Source organism: Schistocerca nitens, chromosome 2, assembly GCF_023898315.1.
Source record: "Schistocerca nitens isolate TAMUIC-IGC-003100 chromosome 2, iqSchNite1.1, whole genome shotgun sequence".
NCBI classification, from domain to species: domain Eukaryota; kingdom Metazoa; phylum Arthropoda; class Insecta; order Orthoptera; family Acrididae; genus Schistocerca; species Schistocerca nitens.
The window spans coordinates 384,217,897-384,239,152 of NC_064615.1; the positions used below are offsets into that span (position 1 = coordinate 384,217,897).

The 21,256-nt window shown below is 38.8% G+C and overlaps 1 protein-coding gene across 4 annotated transcripts in view; it reads left to right on the top strand.

The window, feature by feature from the left end:
- The window catches only part of LOC126236232 (dual specificity mitogen-activated protein kinase kinase 4-like), a 138,947-nt gene that overhangs the window by 93,644 nt on the left and 24,047 nt on the right, over positions 1-21,256 (top strand). For all 4 annotated transcript variants that reach the window (XM_049945368.1, XM_049945369.1, XM_049945367.1 and 1 more), the window contains 3 exons: positions 3,043-3,106; positions 3,204-3,317; positions 3,418-3,537. In XM_049945368.1, coding sequence (XP_049801325.1) covers positions 3,043-3,106; positions 3,204-3,317; positions 3,418-3,537 — 298 coding nt within the window. The remainder of the gene's footprint in view (positions 1-3,042; positions 3,107-3,203; positions 3,318-3,417; positions 3,538-21,256) is intronic.

Consider the following 21,256-nt stretch of genomic DNA (forward strand, 5'->3'; position numbering starts at 1 on the left):
CTTAAATATAATACATGTTTTAATACTTCCTGGGCCGTCTTGCAAGCCAGATTTCTCACAATGGCTCAGATTTTTTTCCAGAAATTTTGGCAGTGCTTCATCTGGAATGTGAGACTTCTCAGATTTCATCTATTTCAGGCTGAAGTTTACCAATTTTACCTCTTCTGGACATGTCATCTTATCAATTGTGTTTTCCTGGAGAACCCTGTTACTTCAAATGAAATTACCTCTTCTGTCATAATCAATCTGCTTCAGGCTCAGTTCCACATTACTTGGTGCTAAAACCCATTACAGACAACCAAGAAACTTAAGCACCTCTCAGTTTCTGCAACAATTCCAAACTCCAATGACTTCATATGGCATAGTCCAATTTTTCCAACGTTTTTTGCTATCATCACTTATGTTCACCATTAATAACTATGGTTAGTTGATTCACAACCTTTACATCTTCATTTTCCTGGTATTCCTCCACAGGAACTTCACAGTCTCGTGTCTGGGATTTTCCTGTTGAGCCTATATTTCAAACATCAAATGTTAGAAGATGAGTTTCATATTACAAAGAACTGTAATTTTCACCATTTTATCTAACATTCTTGGAAAACGGACAAGGTGCATGAAATGTGTTTCATGATTCTTCACCCAGGAACAGAATTAATTTAAAACTATTGTTTGAGCAAATTTCATTGAAATTGTGGCTGCCAGTCTAAATTTTTTGATGTCAATCAAAGCTCGCTTTGAAGAGTCGTGCTTTGAAGATGATCCATCTACATAATGTAAAACAACATAACAGATTTTCGCAAAGCATCTAACGTTAACATAGTTGAGTGTTGAATAAGCAAACAGTGTTGAATAAACCTACTTGTAGTTTTAAATCTTGATGGAGGAGGATGGGGAGTTGTTGGTGTTTGTTGTGGGGGTAGCAATCAAACGCTTGTGAAATGAGTCAGCTGATTCAGCTTGAAAACCCATAGGATTTTATTCAGTCAAACCCCAATGAAAGACTTTGAGGATAAGTTCTTAGACTGCCATAGCATCACCAGCAGAGAATGCCTGAATGACTGACTGTTACTTGCAAGTTATATAAAATTGTAACAAATTATCTCCTCAACTGAGTGAAATGCATATGACTTTGCCTTTACCAAAGCAAGGAGGGGTTTCTGCTCCGTAACTAGTGACCTGAAAAATTCGCATTGTGCAATAAATGTGAATATAGATGTGACTTCTGCCTCAAAAGGCAAAAACTTGAAATTACCTAACAGACACTATTTAACACAGAATTGTATCCCGAAGAACTATTTCACCAGAGATAGTTTGAAATCATGGTATTTTCTGTATATAAATATCGAAAATTTATCCAATTTTTGGTTACTTGTATTGCACATCATCTGGTGAAGTCCAATTTGGAAAGATAATGGATAATAATATATTTTCAAAGTAAAAAGTGCATGAATGCAATGACGTATCAGTGCACTCGATGCACTAGTGCCACACCAACTGAGGCCAATTGCGTGGTGTGTAGAAGATACATGCTGCATAACACAATGTAGGATTCTGCCATGAGACCTAACATTGTAGAACAAAGAAACATGTAAATGTGTTTGCTAGCTAAAGCTCAAAATTTGGTATAATGTGGACACTTTAATGCAAGTTTTAGATGGCCTTTGTTTTTAAGTGTGGGTGTGTCAAATAGGTAGTATTCCCTCACACTTTTCCTCTGTGCTCTGGCAGTCTTAATTCTAGATTGTTTAAGCCTGTGCCTGATGACCAATTGATAGCATCTGATCAATGCATTACAGTGATTGGAAAACGAAACTTGTCATTGTATTTCAACCATGTCAGAATTCTTCCCTAATGTGCGAATAGAGTTATACTTCTGAGCTAAGTGCCTTTTTCATTCTATCTGTAGCATTGTGTATTGGTCATAAGGCTGTGAATTAAATGAGAGACACACTTTGTACTGGCGGGAAAATGCTGCTGCTTCGCAACAGACACAATCGTTTTTTGGCTGCTTGAATAGAGCCAGAAAAAATACCTCAATAGGGAGGGAAAAACTGCTGAATTTTTTGCAAAATCCAACATTTCGGTCAAAAAGCTGTCCATTCACCACTTTTTAAAATTATTTTTAATAATGAATTTCAAAGTGCTAAAGCTTTATCTTCAGACATACAGCTTGAAAACTTTTTAACTTTGAACGTACAATCTTTTTTAAAATAGATACGAACTTAGTCAGAAATAGATTAAAATTTTGCCAATAATAGATGCTACATTTTCATGTCCCTATGAGCATGACACTTAGATCAAATCACTTTGTAGCCAAAAACCAAGTGTCAAGCCTCCCTCATCCTCCATTCCCAATTTGGCTTAGGTGTACTTCTTTCTTTTCCAAACAACATAAACATGTTTGGAAGGTAACTCAATGTATCTCTGTTACCAACATTCAGAGGGCCACCTAGACAGGTTGAGGGGGCTGATTATGTAAAAAGTCTTTTGTACATTCACATGCATATTTTAATTTACATGTTAGGGAACATTCCAGATAGACTGTTATTTCCTCCACAGTTCTTGAGAAACTGCCTCATTATAGTGTTGAGGGCTAGTCTATTAAACCTTAACTTTCTGACTTTTAGGGGATCCACTGTACATTATTTTTTATCTAAGTTTAGGAGGCAATCTGGTTACACTTCCTTTAAATTATTGTTATTATTATTATTTCACAACAGCGTGGAGTGATGTATAAAAACTTACTTCATCTACAACTGGATGGCACTAACTTGTAGATAAACACTGTAATCTTTCCTTTATACTATGTTTGTGAGACACATAGGGGAAGTCTTCTAGCAGATGGATCATACTGTTGATAAATAAATAAATAAACCCAGTTTTTGTGGTAAGCTTTGTTTGCAAAGGCAACAGCTTCTCACAATAAATTTCAGAATATTCAACTTTTCACTGAAGTTGCTGACTATAAGGAAACATGAAAAATAAAATGTTCTCATTGTTTTGTTAATATTTTTAATTAAGTATTATTTTTGTACATTGCAGGGAGAAATTCAGAATGTGTCAAAGTATCCAGTCCACTGGGAAACTACAAGTGTCACCTACTTTGGTAAACATCTTGACTTCTTAAATCTAGTAACTTAATGAAGATAGGATTATTGATTATGTCATTAAGGAATTTTAATGAGAAAACTCTTTCTGATCAGGTCTACGATTTCACTTCAGATGATCTGCAAGATCTTGGTGAAATTGGGAGAGGAGCTTTTGGTACCGTAAATAAGATGGTGCATAGGACAAGTAATACAGTAATGGCTGTGAAGGTACTATAACTTCAACACAGATAGAACAGTCAGCACAATTATAAAGTTTTTCATCTTGAGTTATGTTGTTCATTATGATCGTTGTTATTATTGTTGGCAGAGAATTCGCTCTACAGTAGATGAAAAGGAACAAAAACAATTGCTAATGGATCTTGAAGTTGTTATGAAGTCCAATGAGTGTCCTTGTATTGTCCAATTTTATGGTGCCCTCTTTAAGGAGGTGAGTTTAAATTGAAATAATTTGCCTTATACATTCTTTACTCTTGTTATGCCGATTTTACACTACGGCAGTACATTAAAGTAAAATAGTGTTGTTAGACCAGATAGATAAAGATCACATAACTATTTGATGAACCCAGAAATTAATCAGTTTTATTTGACAATTTATAATTAAAATATTGAACAAAATTGAAGTGTTTAATGCTTTATGTTGCCTTTATAACTATTTCTCCTGTAACATTGTACAGACCCAATGTCAGAAGTAACACCAACCAAGTTTTTTTCTGCTTTCATATGAAGAGATTTGTAACAACACTGAATGAAGTACAGAACAGTACAAAGGCTCATAACTATAGAACACATCTGTATACAGCCTCGTGGGTAAGCTTATGATAACTAAGTAAACATAAGTTAGACCAAGGGCCTGGCGCGCCAGTGTTATGTTGGGCTGGTGTGCACATAGCATGGCGCTTGCTGTGCCATCTGTCCAACTTGTGAGGCGACCTCTCTAAGCAAGCCTTGGAGATAGTTGTGTTGCACAATGTTTAATTATGCGCACTCACACTATAGTGTTACAATACTCCTTCTTCCTTGGGGAAAAGTGTTCACTGTGGACATGTCCATGTCTTCACTGGTAGGTGACAAATGCTGGAGCAAGTGTTGTGCAGACACAGGAGAATAGGGTCTGAATGGCAGGGCATGGACAGACCCGGCACCCACTCCTCACAAGAGGCTGTAAGGCAGCACTGGTGATAATCCTGCTGTATCTATGTCTACATCCAGGCAGGTACTCCATGATGGAGGCAGCAGAGAAGGCGATGGTAATGGTGGTGATGGGCTGTGGAGGTAGAGGTGGCCCAGCACTGACAAATCGGCCTGGAGGTGGTGACACCCAGAGCAAAGACGGTGCTGGACCTGGAGGATGCGTGGAACGTGCTGCGGGGCCGAGCACAGTCGGCCACATGGGTGGATGGCTCTTCTGTGTGCTGTCTGTCACATGTGGATGGAGTTACTCATAGTGATGACACCAAACCATCAAAGGTGCACACGATACAGAGGCGGTGGCATCGGTAGCACCGGACGACTGCTGGTATCCACTTAAGTTACCTGCCAAACCATGGGCAAAGTGGATGGAATCGATGTGAGGTGGGTGCTGGTGGATAACTGGAAATCTGCTGGATCATAGAAGGGGCTTATGGGGTTGGTGACTTTGACGTAGATCTGCTGGACTATAGTTGCCAACTGGAGTAAACATGTTGAACTCAAGAACCTATCAAGGGCTTCCTTGGGAAAAGATTGAGTAATACATTTTTTGGTCTGGATTTTGAATGTATGGACCAGCTGCTCCACCTCTCCATTGGACTGGGATGAGAGGGGGGGGGGGGCTGTAACATGCTGAATGCCACTGTTTGTAAGATATCTTCAAAAATCTTGAGACACAGACTGTGTGCCATTGTCCGTCACAAATGTATAAGGCAATGCTTCTAAGGAAAAAATCTTCGAGACGACGGTGAACAGAACTGCTGTGGAAGTGGACAGCAAATGAACCACATAAGGGAATTTTGAGAAAACATCAACTACTACAAGCCAAAATGAGTTAAGGAACAACCTGCAAAATCAGCATGAATATGATCTCATTGTCAATACCTGCCCAGAACGTGTGGCAGTAGGCAAGCAATTTTGTATGAGAAATGCCCCAGTGATCCAGGTGGAGAAGGCATATGATACCCCACGAGTGGAATCACAACCCTGCAGACAGTCTCTTTGGTAGCCGACAGTTGCACACCATCAAGAACTGAGAGGCACTGATGGAGATCATAATAATTATCCAAGAGATCCAATGCTCAGCCAGATGGTGTATCCAGCCAGCCGTGGTGGACAAACTGAACAACGTGACATAAGACAGGATTGGCTGCAGCTGCCACCAAAATCTAAAAATTGGTAATGAGAAAACTGTCAATGGTGTTTTGGGCTTTGACATCTAAATGGAAACACAACAGTTCATCCTGATCAAATTCTGGGTCATAGCCAATGTGCAATTGAGAAGGAGCATCCACCATAGCATGTTGTGCTGTGGGTCGGAAATGTATCGCATAGTTATAGAGTGACAGAAACAGAGCCCAGTGCTGCAGGCAATGGGCTGCCTTGTCCGGTAAAGATGCCTAAGTACTGGAAAGAGAAACCAGAAGTTTGTGATCAGTAACCAAATGAACTTAGAACGATATAGAAAAACATGAAATTTTTTGAGCTTCTTTTTCTATCTGTGCCAGATTCAAAGTTTTGGAAGTGTACGTAGTAGGGTGTGTGGAACAATCAGCATATTTTTGTGCAAGAATGTCCCTCAGGCCATACTGAGAGGTTATGTGGCAAAAACAAGATGTTTCTGTGGTTTGAAGGTAACTAAGAAAGATGCCGAGTGTAATTTTGACCATAATAAGGTAAAAACATGTTTGCAGATGGATGACCAGTGAAAAGGAACATCTGTATATAAGGGACCATGAATGGCTGGGCCCATGTGGCTGCACCAGGAAGAAATTTATGGTAGTATGCAGTCTTTATGAGAAAGGCTTGTGACTCTTTGACAAGGTAGGATGTGGCAAAGCTGTAATGTCCTCTACCTGCTGGCATAAGGTCTTGACGCCAGCATGAAAGACTTCAAAACTGAGATAGATGATAGACAGCTGAAAAAATTGTGATTTGTCGAAGTTGCATTTCAAACGGCCAACCTGTTGCACTGTGAACGAGGGACAAAGGTTCTGTAAATGTTCATCAGTTGATGAAACCTGAAACCACAATATCATCTATGTAGTTAATGCACCTTGGCATGGTGGCCAAGAGTTGCTCCAAACATCATTGAAAAATGGCAGGAGTCCTAGACATGCCGAATGGCAGGTGCTGGTATTGATAGTACCCGAAAGAAGCATTCATTGTGAGTGCACAACCCCAAGGAGGTATTCACTGTGAGTACACATTTGGAATCATCATCCAGAGGCAGTTTTAAGTAGACTTGTGACAAGTCTAATTTGGAAAAATATTGCCCCCCCCCCCCCCCCCTCCAGAAAGCCGTTCTAAGAGTTTGTCCAGATGGCGTAAGGGATACGTGTCAGTAATGTACTGTGAATTTACAGACACTTTAAAATCACCAAAGAGCCGGATGTTGCCATTAGGTTTGTTGACGATTACCAACAGAGTAGACCATTCACTCGAAAAGACATGCATGATAAAACCCAAAGACATAAGTTGATTTAGTTCCAATTTGACTCGTTCCCATAAAGCTACTAGGACTGTACCAGCACAAAATAAAGTGGTGTGGGGGGGGGGGTGTCAGTTTCATTATGAAGTGAGCCTTGAACTGGTAGCACACCCTAAAGCTTCTGAAAACGGGGACGAATATTCTGAGCAAAGCACATCCAATTGTTGGTACGGAACTTGATCCAATAGCAGATGCACTTCATCAGAAGTAGAGAACCCAAAGATTTTGATAGCATGTAACCCAAATAAGTTTCCAATGTTGACACCAGCTACTACTACACATGTCAAACATTGAACAGCTGGTTTGTACTCTACGGGAATAGAGGACTGCCCCAATGTACGTATTGTTGTTTGTTGTAGCTCACAAACTGACGAGACACAGGATGATCCTGGTTAGATGAGATCCATATAGGTTTGAGAATTTAACAAAGCCACTGCTGCACCCTTGTCCACTTGTATTTTTAAAATCTTGCCCATCACATGTACTTTAATGTAGAGCTTGTTGGGGGCTCCCATCACTTGGGAAACACTGTTCATGTCCATGTTTATGTTTGGTGAAGGAGGTTGAGTTGCACTCAGGCGCAGTATATCCTCTTTTTTTATGAAGGTCACTTGTCACCCAATGCTTTGGGCATGCGGCCCTCCCATGTTGAACAAGACAATAATGGCACAATGGAAGAGGAACATGTGGCAGCGGTTGTGATGCTGACTGCTATTGCTGCTTGGCATGGTGCTGCCCCATGTGGTGTGGAGGCCATGGTTGCGTGACCATGACATCATCTTTGTGCCATGAGTGAAATGACAACAGCCTAGGAGGAGAGCAAGCAATGGTGGTTACTTCACACCATTCTTCTATGTTATTAACTGCTGCTGTGGATATTTTAAAAGACTGAGCGTTGTTCAGAACATTTGTGAGAGAGGGGTTTTCACATTGTAAAGCACATTCACAAACTTTCCTATCAGGAACCTGGCATATTATAACATCTGAACCATTGAATCAGCATATGAGTCCCAGTGGGCCTCAGTAGCAAAGTGACTGTGATGGCTAAGCATAAGAAGTTCTGCTGACCAAGCTCTGTACCACTGTTGTAGCTACTTCTGCAATGGTGGAAGTCAGTGTGAGCACTAATAACATGAGTATGTTTGTAATGATAATTAGAGATCAACTAACACATTCATCAAAAGAGAGACTGATAGGTTCATGAAGAAGAGCTCACTTGCATAAAAATTGATAAACACAAGGAGAAATCCATGACAAAAGCAAAACTTATACAAGTGGGGGCTGGCGTCTCCAAAACCTTGAAAATGTTGCTGAAAGAGCTTTTCATATGCACCCAAATCTTCTACAGAATCAACATAGTAGAATCATCATATGGAGAAAATATTGGGGGTTGTATCAGTTGTGGCGGGACCTGGCACATCAGTGAGTCTGTCAAACTGTTTGGTACCACAGAGAGAGCCTGTTGGTGGTCAGTGACAGCTCACTGTTTCTCAACAAGAGATTAAAGATTTTCTTCTACTGACATGTTGGTTTTATATCGAACCAAGAAACGGAAGACACATCCATACTCATTGCTGAGCATCTTGTAACGTTGTACAGAAACAGTATCAGAAGTAATACTAACCAAGTTTTATTGTGCTTTCTCATGGAGAGAGTCACATTAACACTGAATGAAGTATAGAACGATAAAAAGTATCATAACCATAGAGCACATAAATATGCAGTCTCATAGGTGAGCATACAGTAAGTATACATAAGTGAGGCCGAGAGCCCAGCACACTGGGCTTATATTGGGCTGTCGTGCACACAGCACAACACTTGCTGGATCATCTGTCCACATTGTGAGTTGACCTCTCTAAGCCAGCTGCAGAGGCATTTGTATCACACTGTTTGATTTTGCATATTTCACACTATAGGTCACAACAAGTTTCATGCCAACTTTATTAATTACTAATGTTTTTGGAAGAAGGAAAGACCTAAATGACATCAAAGAATTTCTTATAAATCCTGTTATACATATTGTTGTGCACGAGCAGTCAGTTTGGATAGAAAGCATATCAAGTTTCTCATGAATTTAACCTGTTGAACTAATTTATTTGATATTATACAATGTATGTGGCTATCTTATGTTGTTATCAGACATGAATGCTGTTGCCCAGCACACACACTCATGTGCAACTTGTTATATGAGATGTATTTTTGATGACACTGCAACAGGATCTGATGAAAAGAGAGTAGGTACCAGCTTTTTTATGCTAAAAGTGCGAACTTTGAGTAATGAGGAAAACACAGGAAAATCGTAAATTAGGATCTGGATTTGGAAGCTGCTAGAATTACACTTTGGAAGATCATTTGGAATGAGCGGAAAAGCTGTGTAAGGTTGCATTTGTTTTTGTGAATTGTGACAAATTAATGATGATTACAGGTACGTCATCAGCATTTTGCAGGACATAGTTTATTGAATGTGTTCATACCATATTCTTACATCAGTAAGTAGTTGGAGTGATAATCTGAGTGATTATTGTGAAGAATGACAACATTAACAGTTATTGTCTTAATATTAAAAATCCTGAAAACCCATATCTGAGAATTTCATGCGACAGCAAAATATTCATACATAAATTATACAGCTTGCCCCAAGAGTTTTCGTTGACACAGTTAGCAATTTCCAGTACCCCCCCCCCCCCCCCCAATCCTTTAAAAACTGGAACTCCCACGTATAAAATAACTTCAGACGTCTGATTACTTTCCAAATGAGTTAGTGTGTTAAATAACTGCGGATGAAAACCTTTATGTTTGATGACGTAAACACCCTAATTATATTGGTTGTATTAATTTCGGATGGAAGGGGTTGGTGGAAAAAAGTGCTAACCCATAAAGCAATGTTTTGAATAATTGCTTGTTATATGTTCAGTTAAATTTGTGAATTGTATACTTATGCGCCAAAACATTATGAACACCTGCTTAATAGCTTGTCTGTCTGTCTTTGGAACGAAATATGTCACTGATTTTGCGAATTAGGGATCTGACAGTTTGTTTGTAGGTTTTTGGGTATTTGTGGCATTAGCTGTCTATGCACAGATTGTGTAATTCTGTTAAATAATTGGCCTATTATTTATGTACACAAAGCACTGTAGCATGGTTCTGGCTCCGACACACGGACAGCTATACTGCTGAAAGATGACATCGCCATGGGAGAAGTCATCAAACATTAAGGGATGTAGGTGGTTCACAGCTGTCTTCAGTTACTACACTGGTCCCATGCAAGTGCAGGAGAATGTCACCCATAGGCATAACACTGCTCCCACCAGCCTGCGTCCATGGTGCTCTACACGTTTTGAGCCAGTATTCATCTCGATGGTGGTGTTCGTGGAGACGACCAGCAACCTAGTGTAACAAAAATGTGATTCACCCGAAGAGCTGATACATTTCCATTGATTGATGGTTGAATCCCGATAGTCTCATACCCAGTACAATTGTAACTGACGATGTTGTTGAGTCAACATGTGGACACATAGGGGATGGTCTGCTGTGGAGCTCCATGTTCAACACTGTATGGTGAACGTGGACACATAGGGGGTAGTCTGCTGTGGAGCTCCATGTTCAACACTGTATGGTGAACAATTAATCTGAAACACTTGTGTGTGCACCAGCATTGTGCTCTTTCAGCAGAGATGCCACAGATCACCATCTATCCAATTTCATTGAGCAGACAAGCCTCCAAACCGTACATTCTGTGAAGAGTCGTTGACATCCAACTGTGTAGTGTCTAGTGGTCATTTTACTGTCCTTCCACTGCTTTCCCTAGATGTTCATGACAGTAGCACATGAACGTTTGACCAGCTTCACTGTTTTCAAGAACTCATTCACAAGCTCTGTGTACTCATAATCTGCCCTTTGCACTTATGGATTTCCCAATTTTCAGCCCATATATTTGCTTGAGTGATCGCCTGTCCATGCCTGCTCCACTTACAAACTTCTGTTATCACGTCATGTGCCCTGAATGCCACCAGGTGACATCCAGCATCATTGTAGGCAGTTGTCATAATGTTTTGGCTCATCAGTGTAAATCACAAAGGACTTCTTTGTAACTTTTTCTAAAATTTCTTACACTGTCTTTTAGCTATGTTATCCACCACATGGGTAGACTCCTAGAAAATAGTTCATTTCAATCATTGTCCCTTCTATTGTTGGTTATCACAGTCTACATCAAAATGTATTAGGAAAAGTTTTGACTGCAAACTTATGTTTTACTAAATACATCAGACAGTAATGAAAAATATTACAGTAATATTCACAAAGTAACACTGTTCAAATCTTGCGCAAATGAAAAGCAAATTGACAGGAAAGTTTTGGTGTGAGTTCAGGTATATAGAAATTGTGTGTGTGTCTTTGGAGGTTTCTGTAACTTCCAGCATTTAATTCTTGGAATTTTGTCCTCATAGCTTTAGCTCTTCTCAATTATGGCCCTTTAAATTTAAGGGCCCCATTCTTCTCAACTTCAATACTTGTCGGGTTGATAAGTATAACTTGCAACCTATCACAAGTCTTGCAAGTATCTGACTCTGGCAGTTGAAATCCAGCATTATTCTTAGTAAATCGGCTGTGATCTTGACATTGCAACAGTAGCTGCACTGCTTCTCATACACTACTTGGGGGGGAATATGCAACACTCTCAAGGACTGTGTTCAGTGGCACCAAGGTAAAATATGCACACACTGAGGGGTTGTAGTGTTAGTGATTTATTTCTCATTGTCATCAGCGATCGGATGGCACTAGGAGCCCTGTCTATGTACCCTCTGTTTTGTCTCTGTGGTGAGTTTAGAGATGAACACTGTTTGCAACATTTACTCTAGGGTCAAACATGCCCTACCAACAAATAAGTACTCATGTTGAACAGCTTCAGCCATTTGAACGAGGTCACATGACGGGCCTGCTGAGAGCTGGATGCACTCCTACGGATTGCTGCACGTGGTGGGCACCGTATATTGGTGGTGTGTTGCTGCTTTTGGTAGTAGTCTGTGGTACATCCCTACATCTTTAGAACAGGTTCTGGGCATTTGCTTAGTACGGACACATTGACGTTTACATAGTAGAGACATGTCAAGATCAATGTATTTTGCGAGTCTTGCTGCCCGTCATCCAGGGACAAAATATAGGCACATGTTGCACTTCTGGCCAAACTATTATCGACAGCATGCTGCCACCAGGCATGGCTCTTCTGGTGCTGTGATGGGGCTGACTGGATAATGGAATGGTGCTCTGTTGTCTTCAGTGCTGAGAGTAGGTTCTGTCTGTATGAGTTGCCTATTCCAGAATGCAGCCAGCCATGACAGACAGGCCCCTAGCTGGAACCAGTTACAACTTGTGGTCACATTTGGTGTTTCTGAAGGGTAAAGTGACCAGTGCCTAATACATAGCACAGAGTGTTATCGCCTGGTACTGCACTTTTTTCAATGGGAAGGTGATGTGCTTTTTCCACAGGACAGTACAGGTCCACAAATGGGCACTGCAATGCAATGTGCTTGTCAAGGTGTACAACTGCACTGGCCGGCAAGATCACCAGATCTCTCGCCAATTGAATACTCATGAAACATGATGGAACACTTAAGTTGTTCATTACGCAGAACCTGTACGAAGCATTGCAGAATTGCAACAAAAGGCACAAGATGATTGGGACAGTTTATCACATGATACCATTCATCACCTTTATGATTGCCAGCATGTGACAGTACAAGCCTACATTTCTTCCAGAGGGTGAGAGCGGCGAGGGGGGGGGGGGGTTACACTGTGTTTTGATGGGACTGTTTGGGCACCCTTTACTGTGGCGTGTGTTTCATTTGATCTTGATTTGGCAGCATGTATATTTTCATCTGCAGCTTGCAGCCAATCAGTTACAAATAGTCTTTCTTCACCATGAAACTTAAATAGAATATCTCTTTGGACAATTGTTGTACTCAAGTTGATAATTATGCGTTCGATGAAAGCAGATCACATTAGCATTGAGCCAAGATAGCAATAATTACAATTGATATACATAACATACTCTGTAAGTTTTGCAAACTAATTTTTGTTCAGGTATGCATTATTATAGTTCGCCAGCACATTTATGATACTGAACAAACATTTAAATTGCATTTATTAATACTAAAAACAATACTCCATGCTCAGTGGTAAAAACTTGCAACAGACACACTAGTCAACAAGTTCAGATCTCTCACCAATTGAATACTCATGAAACATGATGGAACACTTAAGTTGTTCATTACCCAGAACCTGTATGAAGCATTGCAGAATTGCAACAAAAGGCACAAGATGGGAGGGGGCAGCAGTTGTAGTGCACAGTTAAACCTCTCTTAAAATGAGAACTTGTAAAGGAGTCTATAATGTTCAATGCCCACAGGCACAACCCATAAACAGTATAATTACAACCAGTTGCACATGGCCAAACTACAGTTCACATGTGACATACAAGACAAGAAGTTGCACTGTCACTACTGTTGCCCCTTCCATACGCTAGCTGCATTAAAATGTGATGAACACATTACCAACACCTGTTCATTTTAACACACCACAGCTGCTGGAAATGAGCTAGACAAATTACCCTATGAAATCCAAATTATTATCATTCATGGTGAATTATAGTTAATCCACTTGCAAACTTAGGTCTAAGCCAACCCTTGTGCAAGGAAATAAATCAGGTGGGAACCAAACCCTGGACTACGGTGAAAGATCAAAATGAATGCCGGTATGTGAACGTGTGACCAGAGAGTTCCTTAACCATAACTCATAAAGCTGAAACCAAACTAAATACTTCAAAATATCACTGGCTAGAACCCAGTTCCAATGTTGTGTAATTTCTTACTTAGTATTTTCAGCACACTCACAAGTACAAGTCTCAACAAGAGAGGACAACCAAATTGACAGTCTTACAGTTAGCAAGCAAATAGGTTGTGAACAAAATAGAATATACCAATTCAGTACAAAAGTTATTGAGTGAATTGCATCTCTCCTCGTACGTGTCCCCCTGTGGTAATTTATTTACTATTGAATATATATGCCAAACTTTCATTTACATCTGCTTGGTCTAACCATCCACAGCACACCACACTATACAGGAATTTAGGAGAACTGATTATAAATGCCACATTGTAAATGTCTATGCAACTGGTATGGCAGATTACCAGTAATGCTACAGTAGATGGCCCATCTTCCCAACTTCCATTGCAGTACAATGGCAGTCGTGGTGTTTTCGTATTATAGCTAGCTAGTAGTCAAATTATGTTTTTTCCGCAAAGAAGGCCTTCCTTTCCTGATGCCAACATCACACAAGCTCGCATGCTGCTCTACCAAACCTCCTCAGCTTTGTCACACAGGGAACCGTAAGGCCCAGAATCATGATCATCTTTAGGGAGCTCAGCCAAACCACATCAATTGTTAAATAATGATGTCTTTTATAATTACAGGTGATGATGATGAATGTGTATCTTAGCAGCTCTGTACTGGCAGATAAGAAATTTGGTCTCAGCCTAACGTTAACCAATATGTGACTTTAACTATCCGCACGTTGAGTGACATATTTTTAGTGCTAAAGAATTAGCAACATGCCTATCAGACAAGCACCATGGGCAGTTTGCAACATTGACTGTACTGTAAAGGAAGATTAGGGTTTAACATCCCATCGATGTCAAGATGGAGCATGTGCTCGAATGTTTCAAGGCTGGGAAAGGAAATTGGCCATGCCCTTTAAAAGAAACCATCCTAGCTTTTGCCTTAGGCGATTTAAGGAAATCATGGAAAACCTAAATCACGATGGCCAAACCATCGTCTTCCCAGTGTGAGGTCGGTGTGCTAACCACTGTGCCATGTCACTCATGACTCCATAGTAAATAGTGCTGGACATCTACTTGATTGGTAATTGTGTTATTTCAATAAAGTGACAAGTTTGTACAGAACAATAACTCCCTGACCCAGGAAGAGTTCAAAGTTAGTGGTTGCAATCAAGATTGTCAGCAGTTTCTTGCAACCAAGATTGGCACTCTTGTGTTCTTATATCTACATTTTCCGTAGTATAAAATTACAAAGAAACGTAATGCATTGCCAGTACTTATATTTAGGAGATGAAATACCACTGATGTGATGGTAAATTGTAAGCTCCTCCCCTGTTATACTCTTGCTGGATATGATTTTTATTCTCCTACTCCTCCTGATGTGTGGGCTGTAGGAGGAGGTGGAGGAGGAGATTAGTGTTTAACAGCCCATCAACAATGACCTTATTAGAGACAGCGCACAAGCTAGGGTTATGGAAGGGTGGGGAAGGAAATCGGCTATGTTCTTTCTAAGGAACCATCCTGGCATTTGCCTGAAGCAATTTAGGGAAATCACAGAAAATCTAAATGAGGATGGCCAGATGCAGGTTTGAACTGTCGTCGTCCTGAATGCGAGTCAAGTGTGCTAACCACTGCACCACCTCATTCAGTTGCGGGCTGCATAGGGAGTGAGTTCATAAACTTTATTTGCAGGATCTTGTATTGCCAGGTTCAGGAAATGTCTTTGGCAGTCACAGCATTTGTTCAGTGTCAAGATCTACAGCACCACACTTATCAGATCAACCAGGATGACTTGTATTGTAGAAAGCCTCATGTTGTTTTACTGTGTCTACATTTACAACCTTTAATTAATCCTGGCCTCTTCAGAAATATCATAGGATAATGATAAAGTACTTAATTTAGTTCTTCCTTCTTCTCCTTTGACAAACCAGTTATCTCCTGAATTTTCTTATGAATTTGACAAAGAACAGCTTTGAATTTTCTTCCCTCTAGGTACTTTATTCATCCTTAGCATAATCAATAACATTTATCTGAGCCACAGCTCCCTCATTATCCACATTAATACATTGTAAATTCATCCATGCACAGTGTTAATCTCTTCCTTACTGAGACACTCTGTAAATGAAGCTTCTCTTTCCTCATGACCCTTGCCAAGAGCAAAATCCACTTTTTTCACCATCTTCCATCCTTCCCTGCCCAAAAGATAATGACAGAATTACCAGGAAATTTTGCTCATGTTCTTTGCCATCAATGTAACACTTTAGTAACATCTAATTCATAATTAGCTTCCTCCTGTTTTCCACAGCACTGATAATACGTGCACGACTCACACAAAAATATGGGAGCTCTGCAATCTCACTTAACTGTAGATACAATTTATACGTTAGTGTATTGATCTGGCTACCACTGTCCAGAAGTCCATCAGTTGTAATACTATAAACATTAATGTCAATAATGAGCATCAACACATCTTCAGTATTACTTGGCAGCTTATCCATTCTCTATGTACAGTTACCCTCAGTAGCAGCACCTCTGTCGAAACTGGGTGAAAAGTTAGTGATGGGAATACTGTGATAATGTAGTTTACTCCATTCACCATTGCAGTGCACAAACTTTAATTGCACTCAGATGCTGTATAAAATACTTTTTATGCCCAGTTAGAGTCTCATGTATTTCAGTTATGCACAGATAATGAGTTACCACATACCACACTTGGTTGATGTCCTGAAATATTGTTTGATTGCACAGTTGTTTATGGGTGGCAAGTAAATCATTAAAACAGTCACTATGTAAGTCATTTTATATGTCATTAATTACACTGTCCTTCCAATCAAATAATCATATCAGAATGAATAAAATATGCATATTATCAGTTATGAAAACAACACACTTTTGTCACAGTAGGTGATGATCATAATTGAAGCTTAACACAGCCACTGAGAATATTTTCACAGCCAAATTAATCATTTATCATTTAAAACATTCACTAAATTATTTAAAAACTCTCAGTCATGAATGTTATACCAAACATGGGACATATATTTTTGTATGTTAGATGTTAACAAAGTACAATTCAAGTTTTATACTTATGAGTAGGTGAATAGGAAAAGAGGATTCATTTTTAACATGAACTTTGAGATATAGTAATAATTTCTGTGGAATTATAATGGTTAGTTTGTACAAATATGTGATTCTATTTCAATAGCAATGTTTGAAAAGATGATGTTAATTTCTCAAAATTAAAAGAGTACAGGTGTTGCTAATATATATGTTCATTGTTGGTTGTATGAATAGTTTATTTATTTATACAGCTTGTTCATCTGCTTTATTATCAGGAATTCAGTAATTATATTTTTGTTTACATATGAACAATAACAAACTTGAAATTACCCAATATTTCGTTTTTAGCACAGTTTTCAAGCAAACACAGTAGCTCGTTATATTCCTAAACCAAAATAATGTAATCCATTTGTATAATAAAAAGGATGTATGTATGTGTGTATGTTCCACATCTCCTCCTAAACCACTGGACCAATTTCAACCAAACTTGGTACACACATCTCTTACTGTAAGACAACCATTACTGTGGGGCCTAAGAATGACCTACCTATCATAGTCCAGGTGATATGACGCCTTAAACAATGAGTTGCATGAAAATTTATTACTTCTTTGCTACTAATTCTATTCTCAACACATTTTGCAGACAGTATACACATAAGCTGCTGAATGTACCTACACTTACATATCATTGTATGACACACAGTGCAAGAGATAACCCTTACTCCAACAGTTCTCGTCTTTTCATCAAGAGACTGCGGTTTCTAGTAAGAATTGCTTTTGCAGTTACAATTAACAAGTCACAGGGGCAGTCTTAAATACTGAGGAGCAGATATGACAGCTCCACGTTTCTCTCTTCGATGACTTTGTCACTCAAGGGTGGGTTCACTCGAGAATGTATTCATTGTTCCTTCTGGACAGGAAACTAAAAATATTGTTTATAACCAAGTTCTGAGTTAAATAAACATTACAAAGAATTTGTGTGTTGCATACTATGTTTTTTAATGTGGATATTTTCTTTATACGTTTGTACATTATATGTATTTCTTTGTACAACTGTTTCATAAACTCAAAGGTGTCTTCATGAATAGATGTAAATAAAATTTTTTCAGTATTACACTACAAACACAGATCTTTTATTGGTTTTTATTTATATTAGAAAATTGCCAAATTGAATACCCAGGCAAAGCCATATTTGCTGTCAGTAATTAAGCTTTTTAGGTGCTGGGAATGTGTGATATAAATGACAGTATTGAAGATACAAAAAAAAGTGATGGAAGGAAAACCTAACAATGTAAAGAATCCTCCTGCTTTGTCACAACTTCCCACTCTCGCAAGTCATCTCTTATGCCATAATCCATATCACACTGATTATTATTAATGGCAAGTGCTGACGTGTTGACTACAGCTACACTTTTGAACTGAGTCCCACCCAATACTGCACAAGTTTTAACTATGAAGGTCAGACTGGTAAGCATTCATCATTCCTTTCTCAACTCATTGATCTGTCTTGTTTTTGTCTGTCATCTGTTACAATCTTCCCTATGTTGTCTGTAACCTGCATTTCTACATGCTCCATTTTCCCTTCTGTCAAAGGGATTTGGTGACCCATAATTTCTGTGAAAACTATCTTCCTGTGGTGAAATACGTGCCTTACAGTTTCCTCTACCAAAATTCCATCTCTTTATGTTGTCTCCTTTCATGATCATTATTATCCATGCAATGTAATGACACGTTTCATCAGTTTCATGGTGCAAAGACAAATCCGTTTTTGCTTGTACCACTTAAGGCAATCTTTGAATTAAAATTTCTGTTAACTAATTATCTTTTACTCAATCATCTAAGTATGCTTTCATCCAAATGCTTTTGAAAATATTCTCACATGATTACTGCTTTCTGAGTGTAATTTTGTGATGACAATAATGATGTTTTGATAACCCACTGATGGTTTTGCAACCAATATTTGTTAGAAAAAGCTGATTCAAATTCTTCAAAAGTTTCACATTTTTCAAATGCCTTAGGTGCCACACAGGTAAATAGCAGTTTTGAAATAGCTCACACATGTTAGTTTCTGTCTTTCTGATCATATTTTAGGGAAAAGATTTCAGATGTGCTTGATGAAAATCACTGGATACGTGCCATGAGCTGATTTGAATTCCTGAAGTCTTCTCAAATTTTAATCTTTGATAAGACTCCAAGTGTGATAACTAGACCTTGGATTCTTAGGTCATACAAAGTGCATTTTAGACACCTAAAATAGGCTCTTTCAGTACCTCATTTAGGCTGGATAAAACATAAAAAGCACATTACATATGTATGACAGTATTGTTATTCATTAAAAATGCAGACAATGAAAAGAGGCTGTTTCACAATATAGCCAGCATTATATTACTTTACTGTTCAGATGAATCCCAAATCTTTTTATTTTTTCCTAGACAAATATTAGTATAAAAAACATACAGGCATAGGTTGAAATACGTGAGTTTAATAAATACCTGATAAAGCAGTGGTTTCAAACATTCGGATCATAGTCATCATAACAGTAAATAACTAAAACCTTCTCTAGGTTTTTGGCAGAAAACACTGTGGTTGTAACGCCTAAATTTATATGCTGAAAAAGGATGTCTACACCAGTGGTGGTCAACCTAGTCCTCTTTTTAATAAAAATGTTATGTTTGGTAAGTAACTATTATTATATGCTGTGAATTTTTGTAACTCTGCTTATTATTTTTATACACTAAAGTTACTTCCCTACTTTATAAATTACCATTACTGTGGGATGGTGAGCAGTTAGTAAATTGTACTACAAACAGAAGTACATAAATGGGTGGCAGGTAAAAAGAGTTGATTACCTCTATTCTACATCAGTGGATGTGTCAGGGGCGTGCTTCACTTCCTGCACATGTAGCCCCCCCTGCCAAGTGAGCTCTGAGCTCAGTTCAAGGTCTATGAATATCTTTTTGGAAACAGGCAGTTAACCAGGATTCTATGGGCTACAGATCCCCCCCCCCCCCCCCCCCCCCCCAATGTTGTTGATGCTGCTCTATCCTGTGCAAGCCTCTTCATCTCTGAGTAACTACTGCAACATACATCCTTCTGAATCTGCTTACTGTATTCATTTCTTGGTCTCCCTCTATGATTTTTACCCTCCATGCTTCCCTCCAGTACTAAATTTGTTATCCCTTGATGCCTCAGAATGTGTTCTACCAATAGATCCCTTCTTCTAGTCAAGTTGTGCCACAAATTCCTCTTCTCCCCATTAGCTACATGTTCTACCCATTGAATCTTCATTATTCTTCTATAGCACGTCATTCAAAGCATCTATTCTCTTCTTATTTAAACTGTTTATTGTCCTTGTTTCATTTCCATACATGGCTACACTCCATACAAATACTCTCAGAGAGGACTTCCTGACATTTAAATCTATACTCAATGTTAACAAATTTCCCTTCTTCAGAAGGAAAAGGTCTGCGACGGTCGCAGCTTAATACGTAAGACAACCAATGTGGAACAGAAACAGCATTTATTTTATTGGTTCAACAAAACATCTATCATGATAGTTATTAAGTTTTTATGACCATGTGCACTGATATTCAGGCACACTTTCAAATAAAATATAAACCATACTACTCAGATAACATGCATGACCAGTGTAACCTGCTAGACCTGTGTCCACACATTGACTCAGTATCAAACATACTGCTGAATGGTTGCTGGATGCTGGCACACACCAAACTACGTCTGTTGTTGAGACCAGAAAAAGAGAGCGATGTATTTTCACATTCACACAATGTATAATTCAGAAAAGTCATAAAAAACGCACGTACACAGGTACATTACTCAATAAATTCACCAAAAACTGGAACGTCTCATGTACATGTATATCTCAGAAAATGTTAAAAGTAGAGAAAATTATCCCTAGCTTTTAAAACTGTTAGGTTTTGGAAGGGGGGGAGGAGGAGCCAGTTACTCAGACTCATGTTTGAAAGGGTTGCACCTCTTACGAGGTTAAAGTGAGACAAAAATGAGAGGGGTGGGGTCACATTAGCTGAGTGAGAAGTAAACATGGATTAAGAGAAAGAGAAATAAGAAGTGGAATGAGTAGTCAGTTAAGAATAAGAGGAAATTCATAAAGCAGCTGTAGAAAAATTAAAATGAAAAAATGACGAAGACAAAGAAAAATTATAATTAATAATTGAGTAAAATCTACAAAAAAACTAATATATGACCTGAGCTGTTGGTTTGAAAAAGTGATATATTTTTAATGACAAATTTCATTAAGGAATAAATATATTGGGTAGCAGTAGTTAGTATCCCTAGTTCCCTAAACAGGCCTCTGCAGGATGTTCTTGAGTTCACATCACATATAACTCTTATTGCAAGTTTTTGTGCCCAAAAAACTTCTGCTCGGCATGATGAATTACCCTAAAAAAATAATCACGTATGACATTATGGAATGAAGTGAGCATAGTATGCCACCTTCTTAATTTTTAATCACATTGCAAATAGAGATTTGTTTCAGCAGTTCTGTGGTGTGCTCCTCCCAATTGAATTGATTATCAAGCTGTAATCTCAAGAAT